We start from the raw sequence: 13,502 nt of genomic DNA, 5'->3' as shown, positions 1-13,502 counted from the left end.
TTATGATTTTAAATTGTGTTAGTTCAGATGTTGACCCTTGACTGCAAGAGAAGCTTAAGTGAACACAATACTGCTATGAATAACAATAAAACTAGGAAATCCACAGGGAATTGTTGGAAAATTCAAAGTAGCACTTTTTAAAAGTGCTGCTTCAAATTATTTGTATTTCTCAATGTCAGTTCTGGTCATTGGAGTTTTGTACTTTCTGTTGATTCTGAAGGACCACTAATATTGTTCCCACTATGAATTGATAAGAGAAATATGTACTTATCCTTTATTCTCTAGGCTCAGAATGCTGACAAAATCTGTGTCATGTCCTCTACACCAAGGGAGGATGACACATCCAGGATGATGTATATGAAAGAGCCACTGAGTTGACACTAAAAATACTACCTGGTTATTTCCTGAATATCAATTTACTGCCACAAGTAAAATAAAACAAAGTGTCTTTCTATACCTGCCTCTTTGAATTCTTAGCGGCAGATACAGGGGATTTATGAGTAGATTGCATAGCACAACAAGGGAACTTATGGAACCCTGAAATATGATTTTTCTTTTACAACAATTTTTACATTTGATTTTCAACACATTGTAGAAGGAATTGCCAGTTTATTTTTAAAACAATATGCACATTATTTTCCCACTAAAATCTGGAAATTAATAGAACTCCTGGAATGAGTATGGGCAGTTTTGGTCAATTGGGTTACCAGAGATTTTTAGATATGAAAGAGAGTAGGTAAAACTGTTGCCAATTTTGGAACATTCAGGGACTCATTAAAAGGACTGTAAAATTGTAACCAACTTATATAAGTACAGTTTAAAGTTGGCCACAAGCAAAGAAGAATACCACCTAAGTAAAATATCCTGAAATGGAATCTGGAATCTTTAGGACAAATGTTTTAAAGACACTTTTAGGTTTTGTTCAGATGCTTGGCATGCTCCTAACCATGGGAGGAAATCAGATAAAGAGATTTGAACCTGAAGTCGATTAGACTGGCTAAATACTTATCAGAATGATCCATGCTTTTATCAAGTATCAGACATTTGACCCATTACAGTAGTTATTCTGAAGCAACGTAGTAATAAAATACCCCAAGGAAGATTGTTCAATCGAAAACACATACAATGAAAAACAGCTTGAACCTTTTTCCTTGCTTTAAATCAAAAGTTTAAAATGATTCTCAGAAGAGCCATTCTTTAAGAATCCCAGAGAATGTACACTTCTCAGTTTAAAAAGTATGTTGATATATGTCTTTTACTGTGGAAATAATGTCAACACATTGCTTTTACAGCCGTTTTCAGCTCAGATGGCTGGGTTGGATGAAAAGTCTGGACTTGGGAGTCAAGTAGGACTGATGCCTGGCTCTGTGGTAAGTTCAGATTTTACTGATAATCAAAGTACTTTGGAAAAACCATTGTGCAGAGAGGTTTGAGTTGGCTAGTTAAGAAGTGATATGAGTCTTCTTAAAACATATCCATCCATCCATTCATTCATTCAATTTATTTATCAAACCCTGCTGTGTACCAGTTAAAAGCCAAATGGTTTTCCATTCATAACTATGCAAGATATTTGTCTACATTAATAAAGGGCTGTCTGTATTTTTCACTTACTATTTGAAGAAAATAAAGAATTTTAAAACATATAACCACCACCACCTCAACAAAAACTGTACTTTTTAAAAATTAAAAAAAAACTTTTATGGTATTGTTAGAAAGTTATTTGAAAAAATTTTGAAGTGAGAAGTTGTACTGCTTTAAGTTTTTATTATTTCCTATTTATCTTAATACTCTCTGGTTGCCTTATGCCAACAACTCTAAAATTTATGCACTGGGCCATCCCCATTCTCTTTTGAATTTCTTCAGCAGCTAGAAAGATTCCCATTTTCTCTGGGTAAGTATTTTAATCTGGGTATTTGGAGCAGTGCAATTTCATTGAATGAATTAACACTTTTCAAAGCAACTTCTCCATGCTTTTTTGCTCATTACATAATTCAGAGGCATCCCAGATTAATGACATTTCAGACAATGTAAAGTCAGACTGCATAAACACCCCTTCTACCCATCCTTAAGGCCAGCAAATAACTTAAACATTGTATATATTTTAAGTCACTTAAATATTGTTTGTTTCTATACATTCTAAGTCAGTAGCAGTATGGTCTCATTCAATGATTAACTTGGGATATTTTTCTGAAATATATGAGTTTTTAACCGTTTGAAGTTGAAATTACATATGTGTTTATTTTTTTTAAATGAAGCTTTTATTTTCTTACTAGCTAAATATCTCATCAATCCAACACAAAAATTTAAGTTTTTGCCATAAGAACAAACTAGATTTTGATTTAATTGCTTTCACCTTTTAAAGTGTGACATTTTAAAAAATTACATAGACATTTATTAATAATTTTTAAAATTGCATTTTCCTTTTCTTCCTTTGGTTAAGCTTCGGTGTAATCATTTCATGGTGAAATGGGGAAAGCCTGTGTTTATACTTTAAGTGTATGTTGTGAAAGAAAGAAATAACCCAGAAAACTTAGTTCCCCAGATTGTTTTAAACTTACATTTAAAATAATCTAGTCATTAATATTGATAGTTTCATAAGCCTTTAATTCACCTTGCTCATTTTAAGTTATAAGAGTTAGCTGCTGTGAAGCTGAAGAATGAAATAGACAGTTTGATAACGACTTTATGCTTGCCAAGGTTTTTCTTTGTTGGATGTTCTGCTTTAATAGAACCACCCCTTAAGCAATGCAAGTGTTCTTGTTCCAAAGACATTGGGTGTGTATAGGCACATTCTTTATTTCTTTGTATGACACTGAGGGTGTGTGTAAAATCATCCCAAATGTTGCCCAAGCTTTAATCTTTTTGAATTGAGCTGTATTCCAGGTAAATACAGAAGGACAACGTCATCACCTTTTCACTGTCAGAGCTTTACTTTTCCAGATTCTAAAGCTGATTCAACATTTTTGAAATGTTTCAATTGTCATGAACACTATGCAAGTTTTCTTCTCATTTGTTTCTAAGGGTCCTGTTGGCCCAAGGGGACCTCAAGGTTTACAAGGACAGCAGGTAAGTCTTCTTATAATTAAATTACATACTGTAGCAAAAAAAGAAAAATTTATAAATAAGGTCTCGTGACATGACTGCTTTTGGTTGGCCTTTGAATTGCATATTTTAATGCTCACTGAATGGTATGTATTCAGTTAATTTTCACTCACTTAGAAATATATGCAGTATGTTTTTCATAGATTCTTCATGATGTTAAAGTTTTATTATCTGGTTTCTTTATGTTACTGATCTCCAATACAAAGAATTTTTATGTGCCTGTGCTTCTGAAATAACACATCATTATCTCTTGTCATGGTGAAAATTCTCATAATTAGTTACGTGCCACCTCTGGAGCTCTGAAATCAGATCAAAGGACATCACCATGTGGTATTATTAAAAATAACAGTGAAGATGATCACTCCATCGAATCTTTAAAAAGAATATAATACTGTACTTTCTTTCTATAGCCTATCAAATACCAATAAAATAGTGATGTAGAGCTATTTTAATGTTTGTAGCAATTTGACAGGCAGTAAGAAATGATTTTTCAAAAGAGAGAAAGAAAAGTATTCTTAGCTCAATCAAAGATACCATATTTTCATTATCATGTGTGTGGACTTTTACTTCAGGATATTTTATATTACTGCCATTGTGAATGGCAACTGTAGTTGATGAAGAAGAAGAAGGAGAAGAGGGAGATAACTACCATTATTGAACACTCACTCTGTGCCAGCACTATTCTAAGTTCTTAACATGCATTAGTTATCTGAAGAGCTATAGCAGCCTGATGAAGTAGGCACCATATTATTCTCATTTCACAGATTAGGAAATGAGGTATAGAGAGATTAAGTAACTCACTCAAAGTCACACAGGTGGAGAGTGGTAGAGCCAGCATTTTGAGCAATTGCATTATACTGCAGAGAGTGTAGGATTTAGTATTATGTTTTTCTTTGGTTTGTTTATATAACTTACATATTATACATAAATTTTATATAGATATATAATTTATTTTCAATTTTAGGGTGGTATTGGCCCTACAGGACCTCCTGGTGAGCCTGGTGACCCTGGACCAATGGTAAATGTCAAGTAAGCATGTAGACCCAGTTAAATATGGGTCCATCATTATAATGATGTCACGAGTTATTTATATTACCAGCTCTTTCCTGTGGCAAGAAATTCCAGTCCAATTCAGGAGCCCTCTGTTATGGACTGTGCTTAAGCTATACATTTCTTTTGGCAGAGTATTTAAATTCAGAGGCTTTGAATGTGGTCAGCAGAAAGTGCTAAGATACTTTCATTTGTGAACTTTTTTCCTGTTGAGCACATAATCTGACAGATACAACATAAAATTCAGAATATTAATAAAGTTACTTTCTATGATATTTTTCATTTGTTGCAGCCGTATTTTGGATTATATCATTGATGGGTATTGGGTAAATATAGTTAAATATTCTTTTTTTTCCTTTTGTGTTGTTTCATTTTTTTATTAGGGTCCACTTGGTACACGTGGACCAGAGGGCCCTCCTGGAAAACCTGGTGAAGATGTAAGCTACCTTTCTTCATTTTGCTTTGAAATTTTGAAAGAGGCTAAGAAGGAGCTATAGTGTTAACATGAATGTTACTCATTGGTTCCCATTTCATTTCCTCCATTTCTAACTGTCATTAAAGTCACTAAAAACTGGAGAAGTCAGAATGGAATTTTACAAAATTTAAAAGTGCTCTTAATTTTGATGGTATTATATTATTAGGCACTGTATCCTTGCCTGCATTCTTCAGGTTTTCCATTATGATTTCTCCATGAGATACTAGAATTGTCACAATAGCAACAACCTTTGGTAGTAGAGCTTTTGAAGTGATCTTAAGGAAAAACACATTTCTTTGATCCCAAAACATCATTGTGAGGCCCTCATTAAATGGATTTTTTAAAATGTGTTAGTAAAATAGTGTCAATATTGCTCTCCAATGCTCAAAATGATTCATTCTGAGCACTGAAGAAATTTTGAGCATTTGAAGAAATGCTTCATTTCTTTAATTGAATTTTCAATTAAAGTTATGACTAAACTTCAGATTTTAACATTAAGAACATGTGATCAAAGAACAAAGAACACCCTGCTCTTTGATCAAAGATCAAAGAGCAGGGTGTAACAACAGATTTGCTTTTCTGGACTCTTTTGTTAGTTTTACCAAAGTTGAGGATAAAATTGTGGGTAAACCATCAACGTCTGTGTGACATTAAACCAAGAAACTATTTTCTCTTTGTGTATCATGAGATTTATTTAAGTGGATTACAATGAATTTGGCCATAAAGAAAATATCTGTGGTAGTTCTTAAACTTTTTTTCATCACAGGAAAGAAATGGCACATATCATTATAAGAAGCACTGTTTATTTAATTCAGTGCTACATGTTGATGTAGAATTTCATAGCATGTGTGTGTGTGTATGTGTGTGTGTAAATTTTGATGTTCATAAAATGGTGAGCTAGGTGAGACCAGTATAATTTATATTTATTTCTTCTTCTGATAAATGAGTGAAATCTCCACAAACTGACTTGCTCTAATGGATTGCCATCAGGAATAGAGCTGTGTTCTTACATTGCTTAGAGCATTGGGCATGAGCTTTCTAAGTAAGACTTTTTATCTGCAATTGATTTGTCATTTAGTCTCAGGAGAGAACATTTTAATTCCTCTTTGCTTCCCTCTACTTTGCTTTTTTTCCATAAAGGGTGAGCCTGGTAGAAATGGAAAAGCTGGTGAAGTAGGATTTGCAGGATCTCCGGTAAGTTTATACTGATCAATACAACAATGTAAAGACAAACTTCAAAAAATAAGGAACATTTAAAATTAACTCGCAATTCATTGCCTGCGCATGCATTAGGCACCGTCACCAAGATATGTTCTCTTCTGTCATTCTGAAACAGGACGATTTGCCAGGGTGATAGCTAATTCCAATTACCTGCTTTGCATTGGCACCATATGAATGACCCTCCTAGAGCTAGAAAATTATATCATAACCTAACATGTATTCTTTCCAAAATGAGTATCAAATTTTTATTTAAGTCACCAGCTTGACTTAAATTTCACAACATATCAATCCCATTTATCTTTTAAAGATATTTTTAGTATTTTTAATTTTGTATTATTCATAGGTTGAAAACAACTGCTTTAAAGAGTTTATTGATTTGTTTTTTATGTCCTAGAACAATAAATTGTGGACAAGATTCCTCTTTGGCTGCTTCCCCAAACCCTATTGTTGACTGAAATTCTTGATTGATATTCTGGCCCCTAAAATCTTATGACAAGGTGTACTGATCATCAGCTCTCCTAATACAGCTGTTTTCTTCCCGCTTGACTTACTACAGGGAGAAGTCCCTAGCAACTGGCTCCACCAGAATTCAAGACCTGGGCCACTTGGCCACACTCTGACCCCACCTTTCTTTCTTCACTCATATTACTTTGATAGGCCCTCCCCTAGGACGCACTACACAAGGCAATGGGGAAAATTAGAAAATGATAAGCAAGCAAAAATGTTCTAACATTCCTGCTGTTAAACTTTTTCCTTGTCCAAAATCCCCTAAACGGATTTGGCCTCCTACTTATTATGTTTCTGGTAATATCCTAATGTTTCTACCACCCAATACATCCAACAATACTGAATTATTCTCCCTTTACTTTCTGAAAATTGATGAGGTTCAATGCTAGGATTTTTTTAAACAAATAAATGTTGATCTTTTAAGGGAATTTACAAGACTGTAAGGATGATTTCGTTTCAAACACAAAACCAGTTCCCCAGCTCCCCGCTCTCTCTTTCCTTTCCTCCCCCATCAGCCTGAAAAGTCCATGCAGACAAAGACATGTGGTTTAGTCATTAGCACAGATGTCCACGTGAACCAATCCAGGCTTGAACCTCCTGCCCTGCTACACTCTTGCAGCTACTCACAGCGTGGGCCCTCCACGGGGAGGAAACGTGCCCTGCCAGCATGTCACAGATGCACTCTGTGAGTGCAATGCAACGATGTGTGACTGGGGTGTGATGACAGTCTTGGGTCAGCAGAATGAGAAAAATTTTATGAGCACTAGTACATCTGGTTTATTTTCTTGTTATATTAGAGATATGTAATCATATGAGAATTCCCTTGCAGACCACAAACCTCAAAAGTTAACTAATTATTTGAAATAACATAGCTCAGTAGCTAAGCCCCTATAGGCTTAGATGGATGTATACTGAGTTTCTGCTCAGGATGGAGGGGAGACGAATCTCAGTAAAGGGGAGCATTCCAGTGGAAAAACTTAAAGGGAGTTTTTGAAGTGAACGAATTCCTAAGTCAGGCTGTGTAAACAGAAGAATTAGTAGAACTTTATTTGTTCAGAGAGCATGGTTTGATGTGCCCTTAGTATGATAACCCCCTAGAAAACACTACAGAAACACTTTCCCTGGAAGAGGTCGCAGAGGAATTATTGCTTTGCTTTTATCATACAAATTTCATTTATTGAGTTATTTATTCATTCAATTAACTTTCTTCAGAAGTTAATTGAACAGAAAGGTTTTGCTTGTTAGATTGTGCTAGTACAAGAGAATTTCCTTAAGAAAGATTTAGGAAAAGCACTATGAATGTCAAGAAGATGAAAAAGATGGTGAATGTTAAACCATTTCTTCATTCAGTTGTTTATTCAATGCTTATTCTTGAATGCCCACTACTAAGGCATAAGGCTAAGTGCCAAGGATATGCAGATTAATAATTATAATTGATAATATTTGATAACATCAGTCTGTGCTATCAAGGTGCTCAGTCTACTGGTGGCAGTATTAATAGCATTCAGTTCAAAACCTAATTAATGTAGTCAACCAGAATAAGTGAATAATTAAGTCACTGGTTCCTTATCTATTTTAAGAGGGTATGAGGAAAAAGTTTCAAGCATCATTTCATAATAGTCATGCCGTTTGGATTTGATTTAGTGTTTGATTTCTATTGTTCTTTTTATTTGATATGCTTAGGTGAAGGATGCATAGAATTGACAGAACTGAAGAAACTGAGTCAAGGAACCAACCCATTCTCTTTGTATTTCTTGACTTTCTTTTCTGTTGGATATTTCATTTTCTCAGTTTTTTAAACAATCACAAATCCACAAGCTTCTCCTGAACATTCTATTTTAAAAAATTTCTGATCACATTTTAATATAATCTTTCTAATCATATTCTGCTGCTAATACTTAGAAGTTCAGAAAAAATAAATCATATTGGTTTGCTACACATACATTTATTCTTCTACCACAAATAAAACACGATATAAAGGCGGGGAAAGCATAGTTTTCCTTAAGTTCTTCGGATTTTTTTTCCTGTACCTTGAGCTACTTGATTCAGACACTGAGAAGCTTGACTCAGATTTATTTTCTTGTTGTTTATTCTTTATTAATTATAATACAGTGATATAATTTGAAAATTTTAAAATGTCATCAAATCAATACCTGGCATTAATCCACGTCTCTGTGTAAGACATGTTTCCATTTGCCTTGCTAATTTTTTATCACCTAGATGTATTTTGACAGGTAAAAATATACATCTCCTTTTCTTTCTTAGGTTTGTTAGTGAAAAATTATGTACCAGATATTTTTTGGACAAAAAGTGTATTATGCAGTTAATGACTCTGAAATGCCTTATCTGTTTTTTTTTTTTTTAACCCTCAACAGGGAGCTCGAGGATTTCCTGGGGCTCCTGGTCTTCCAGGCCTGAAGGGTCACCGAGTAAGTTCAATCCTCTGTAATCCTTTTAGATATTGTGGCTTATAGAGTAGGGTCTGGGGAACATCACCTTCAAAATCTTTACAATTCCATTTGTCAATTGCCCTTAACTGGCTGTGGTTGTAGTAGTCATCTGCAGTTACCAAAATCACAATGCATTTTTTTACATTTCCTTTGAATTTCATTTGATTCTATAAACAAATGTATTTTGAGTTCTTACTATATAATACTGCAAATACTATGAATACTGTGCTATAAAAGAAAAAACAGTGATAAATGAGAAATGCCCAAAGCTGACTCTCAGCTTCAGGCTAATGAGATTCAGTTAAGAAAATAGGCAATTACTATATAGTGGAATAAATGACACAATACTAAAATGTGCACTAGAGCACAGGGGGTGCCTAGCCAACTCAGCCCAACTCAGACATGGAAGTCTATAGAATGCTTCTCTCTTTATAACTCAGGATAATTAATATGTAACTATTATGATACATACATATATAGAAATTACATATCTATCTATCTATCTGAAAGCATGGTTGATATTCACTCAGTGTACATTGACTGGCCTCTGTTTTGCGTGGTTGAGCTTGTGATTAGAATGCTTGCTCCTATACTAGTTATTAAATATTTTGAACATCACTCCTGGATATAAACCATATTTTATAGCTATATAAATTCTATAATTATTTGTTTTCTCTAGGGCCACCATAGGTTTTTTATTTGTTGCTATAAAATAAATTTCTATGAAGTCACAAAAATTTGAAAGGTGAGAACATTGCACCTTAAAAACGTTATTTAAAGAGGGAATCCCTACTTTAATTTTCTTTGAATAGACTTTCAAAAAAGGTTGACAATTTGGAAACATTTTGAGTAACAACTGTAAATCTGAGATCCGTTTTCATAAGGTACTTTCTGTGAGCTTATTTTTGGTTCTTCTTTTACATTTCTGAGGCTCAGAAAAGCAGTAAAATACAAATTTATATTTTTCTTCTCAGGGACACAAAGGTCTTGAAGGCCCTAAAGGTGAAGTTGGAGCAATCGGTTCCAAGGTAATTGTATAGTATCTCAATACAACCTCACTATAGCATTTCTGTTCTGCTTCAAGTCTAAAATTTTTTTCAGGACCACCTTAAATAGTTCTGGAGGAAAGAGGAGTATAAAAAATGAATAGTTAAATAGATAAATTTAATAGATAAATATAATCTTTCATGGATGAGTGGCAATAGATTTAGCAGGGCACACAACATGACTTAATTTTGCCACCAAGAACAGCCACCATGGCACTGGGTTTCTACCAATGTAGGATGGCTGTTATCTTTATATAAAGATGCACTATGAATCCACCCTCTAAAACACATTTACTCTTTTTACTTCTTTAAAAATATCTGAGAGTTTTAGATGGTTCATTAGTCCCATTATTTAGTACCCTTTTAATTCTAGGGCCTTTTGGCCATCATTTCTTTCCAAATTTATTTATGCTTCTAGAGGGAAAGAGAACATTCAGGAAGTGCAGACGACTTTTTAATAGAAAGTATGATGAAATACATATGTGGAAAAGCATTTGGCTTTAAATTTGTCATTTCTAAGCTCCCTATAAGAGATCTTAAAGGAATACTACAGTCAATTTTAGCTTTCTAAATTTTACTTGACCTAAAGTATTATCAGACATAGACAAATAGTTTTTAAATTCTAATTAATGTGGCTAGGTGTGATAGTTCTATCAATCTTGCTTAAATCCCCAATTTTATTTTAGACTTATTTCTGTAGAAACTAAATTTCCATGGTATTTTGAGAAAAGGTGTTACAACAGAATTTTGAGGTCCTTCATTGCAAGTATACCTTTCAAATGCTCACTTTGAAAAATAAACCTTTAAAATAACACACACATGGAACAGAATGATATGAATATCAATTGAAGGTTTCTCATATTGTAATATGATCTCATTTTTGCTTTAGGGTGAAGCTGGCCCTACTGGTCCAATGGGTGCCATGGGTCCAATGGTATGTATCAATTTAATTCTTTGCTTTTTTAGATTATACTAAGAGAATGTTTAAATGAAAAAAAAAAAAGACCTAGAGAACATATGTTAGCTGGTGAAATAATCCTTTATTATCAGCTGAAAGGCAAGCACACCATAAGAATTGCCCCTTCAAATAGAAAAGGCTTCCTGTGTTACATTGTTTTTCTTATTTGTTGAATGCCCTTATTCTTTCTCGGTACCCAGTGATCAAATCAGGATTATTGTAGATTTAGGCCATTAAAGCTAGGTTAAGTGAAATCTATTTAGGCCAATTATAATGAGTCTTGATTGATTTGAGTAGTGAAATCAAACTACCCTAGAAATTCAAGTAAGATGTTTCAAGAGATGTTTCTCTCTCATCTGCAGGGCCCAAGAGGAATGCCAGGAGAGAGAGGGAGACTTGGGCCACAGGGTGCTCCTGTAAGTATGTGTATTTCCACTCTCTCAAATGCTTTACTGAATATGCGATTTAAATGAGAATGACATACTGGTTGCCTACTTTGTAATTTTTATACTTTTTATTTTGAAACAAATTTAGGTTTACAGAAAAGTTGCAAAAATAGAAGAGAGTTCCCATGTACCCTTGTACCCTATACCTACCTTCTGTTAATGTTAACATCTTACATAACCAAAGTACATTTGTTGCCTACTTATTTTAATACAGAATTTAAGAAATAATAAAAACATTTAGCAGCATGGAGAATCATAGACTTTGGAATAGTAATCACATTATAATAACAGGTAATATTTATCAAGCACTTACTATCTGCCAAGCATTCTTCTAAATATCTTTATCTCTTGTTCATCACAATCCTAAAAGGTAAGTACTATGAATAAACCCTTTTAAAGATTAGAGTCTCCTGATCATCTTCCCTTGATTGATTTTAATTGTACAGATTGAGAAATTCTCTTGCTGTCTGTCCATCTACCTTGAACCTGGAAGGGGGCGTTATTTTGTTCATTCTCATCACAGCTCTCTGAAAGTCGGGCTATACTTGCTAATATTTCAAACTTGCAGTTCATTATATTTCATCCACTTTTCTTTTGATAATTAAGGACTGCCACCTGGCCTCTGTTATTTTGATATCCTATCATCCCCATTATAATTAAAATTCCCAGATTTATAGCATCCCCTACTATTATCCCATAGAAGACAACCACCTTAGTGCTTCTCAATGGTACCAAAGTCAGGGCCTTGATTCAGGAGAAGTGAGACCCTCTCACTAGGTCATTCTTTATCACTTACAGGCAGAGTATCCTCTGGAAATGTAGAGAATATTGTAGAATATAGTCAGCTATTGCCTTATCCAGCCGTACATATTATATCCAATCTACTGTGTTCACTTCTCTGTGCTTTATTCTACCATCTGCCCAGGCAGTTCCAGCATTTCTACTTCACTTAGTGTGTGCCATTGCTCTTTCCAAGTTTCTAAGAACTATTGTCCCTGTTAACAACATTTCCCAGGGTCTTTATCAGGGTGTTAAATATGTATTATGGGAGAGTGCTTCCAAATCATTAAAATTCTCCAGCTTTATATCCTGTCCCTCTTGATCCAGTACCTTCAGGACCTAGTCCCATACATTCTTTCTTGGATTCTGCCTCTACGTGATGTATAAGACTTATAGATTTTTTGGTGTATAGTCTCTTCACTCTTTTATCAGAAACAGCATTTCCTCAATGCAGTTATTTTGTGACTTGATGCTAGTTGTTGGTCTGGTGGCCGGGGGAGGAGCAGGTGGTGGTGGTGGTGGTGGCATATGTCGTCTGGTAAAGTAGAGGCCTTTGTTTCATCTTTAAGCAAGAGAGAATTATAAGCTGTTAATGGTGGGAAGGACCACTTCTGTAGGCCCAGAGGCTTCAGGGTATTTGAGATTTCAGAGTTCTTAAGATATCCCAATGCCAAATTTCAAGGTTCCATTCCCTCCAATCAAGGGCCCTGACCATGGCATAGCAGACTTTCCACATTTTAGAATTCAACCTTCTCAAGAGCACTTAAACCTTTATCATAAAGTCCTGGGCCTAATCTTCAATTTTTTATTCCCTCTGGTTTTAGAAGATGACAATATTTTTAAATGCTGCTAAGGAGATTTATATTGATGATTAATTACCATCAGCCTTTCAAAATCTTTCTCCAATGGATTCACTTGACAAGACCCATGCAGTTCCATTAACTTTGTAATTGTTACATCCCCTAAACCTTCTCAAATGCCTGAGCTATTGCACCCATAGCCCATTCCCTTACACTTGTACCCTATCTGAGTTTGCTACTGGAGACAATATTTACTACTGCATCACTACAACATGCCAAGAGAAATCCATACTCCCATCTATCGCCAGCTGGCCAGGGAGGAATCCAGCTTAAAAACTCCATTTTAGCATCGGCTTTCTTGACTACCTCTGGCACCAATGATATAGGGGTCAATTTTCCAAGGAAATGGCATTAAAGCAGACTTGTGTGCAGGAAATTTGTTTTCTGAGTGCTCTCAGTAACTACACCCTATGGGACTTCCCTGGTGGTGCAGTGGTTAAGAATCCGCCTGCCAAGAGGGCAGACAGCAAAAGCACAAGAAGATCTATAATCCTGCAGCCTGTGGAACAAAAACCACATTCACAGAAAGATAGACAAGATGAAAAGGCAGAGGGCTATGTACCAGATGAAGGAACAAGATAAAACCCCAGAAAAACAACTAAATGAA

The 13,502-nt window shown here is 34.8% G+C and overlaps 1 protein-coding gene across 1 annotated transcript in view; it reads left to right on the top strand.

The window, feature by feature from the left end:
* Nucleotides 1-13,502, top strand: part of COL5A2 (collagen type V alpha 2 chain) — a 150,413-nt gene that overhangs the window by 85,514 nt on the left and 51,397 nt on the right. Inside the window, exons 8-16 of the mRNA XM_007108047.4 lie at nt 1,293-1,370; nt 3,022-3,066; nt 4,067-4,120; nt 4,536-4,589; nt 5,768-5,821; nt 8,731-8,784; nt 9,780-9,833; nt 10,741-10,785; nt 11,172-11,225. Of these exons, the coding sequence (XP_007108109.1) occupies nt 1,293-1,370; nt 3,022-3,066; nt 4,067-4,120; nt 4,536-4,589; nt 5,768-5,821; nt 8,731-8,784; nt 9,780-9,833; nt 10,741-10,785; nt 11,172-11,225 (492 nt within the window). The remainder of the gene's footprint in view (nt 1-1,292; nt 1,371-3,021; nt 3,067-4,066; nt 4,121-4,535; nt 4,590-5,767; nt 5,822-8,730; nt 8,785-9,779; nt 9,834-10,740; nt 10,786-11,171; nt 11,226-13,502) is intronic.

The sequence above is a fragment of the Physeter macrocephalus genome, chromosome 2 (genome assembly GCF_002837175.3).
Source record: "Physeter macrocephalus isolate SW-GA chromosome 2, ASM283717v5, whole genome shotgun sequence".
Lineage (NCBI taxonomy): Eukaryota > Metazoa > Chordata > Mammalia > Artiodactyla > Physeteridae > Physeter > Physeter macrocephalus.
Note: the sequence above shows the minus strand (reverse complement) of the source record. Positions and strands in the feature narration are given on the sequence as shown.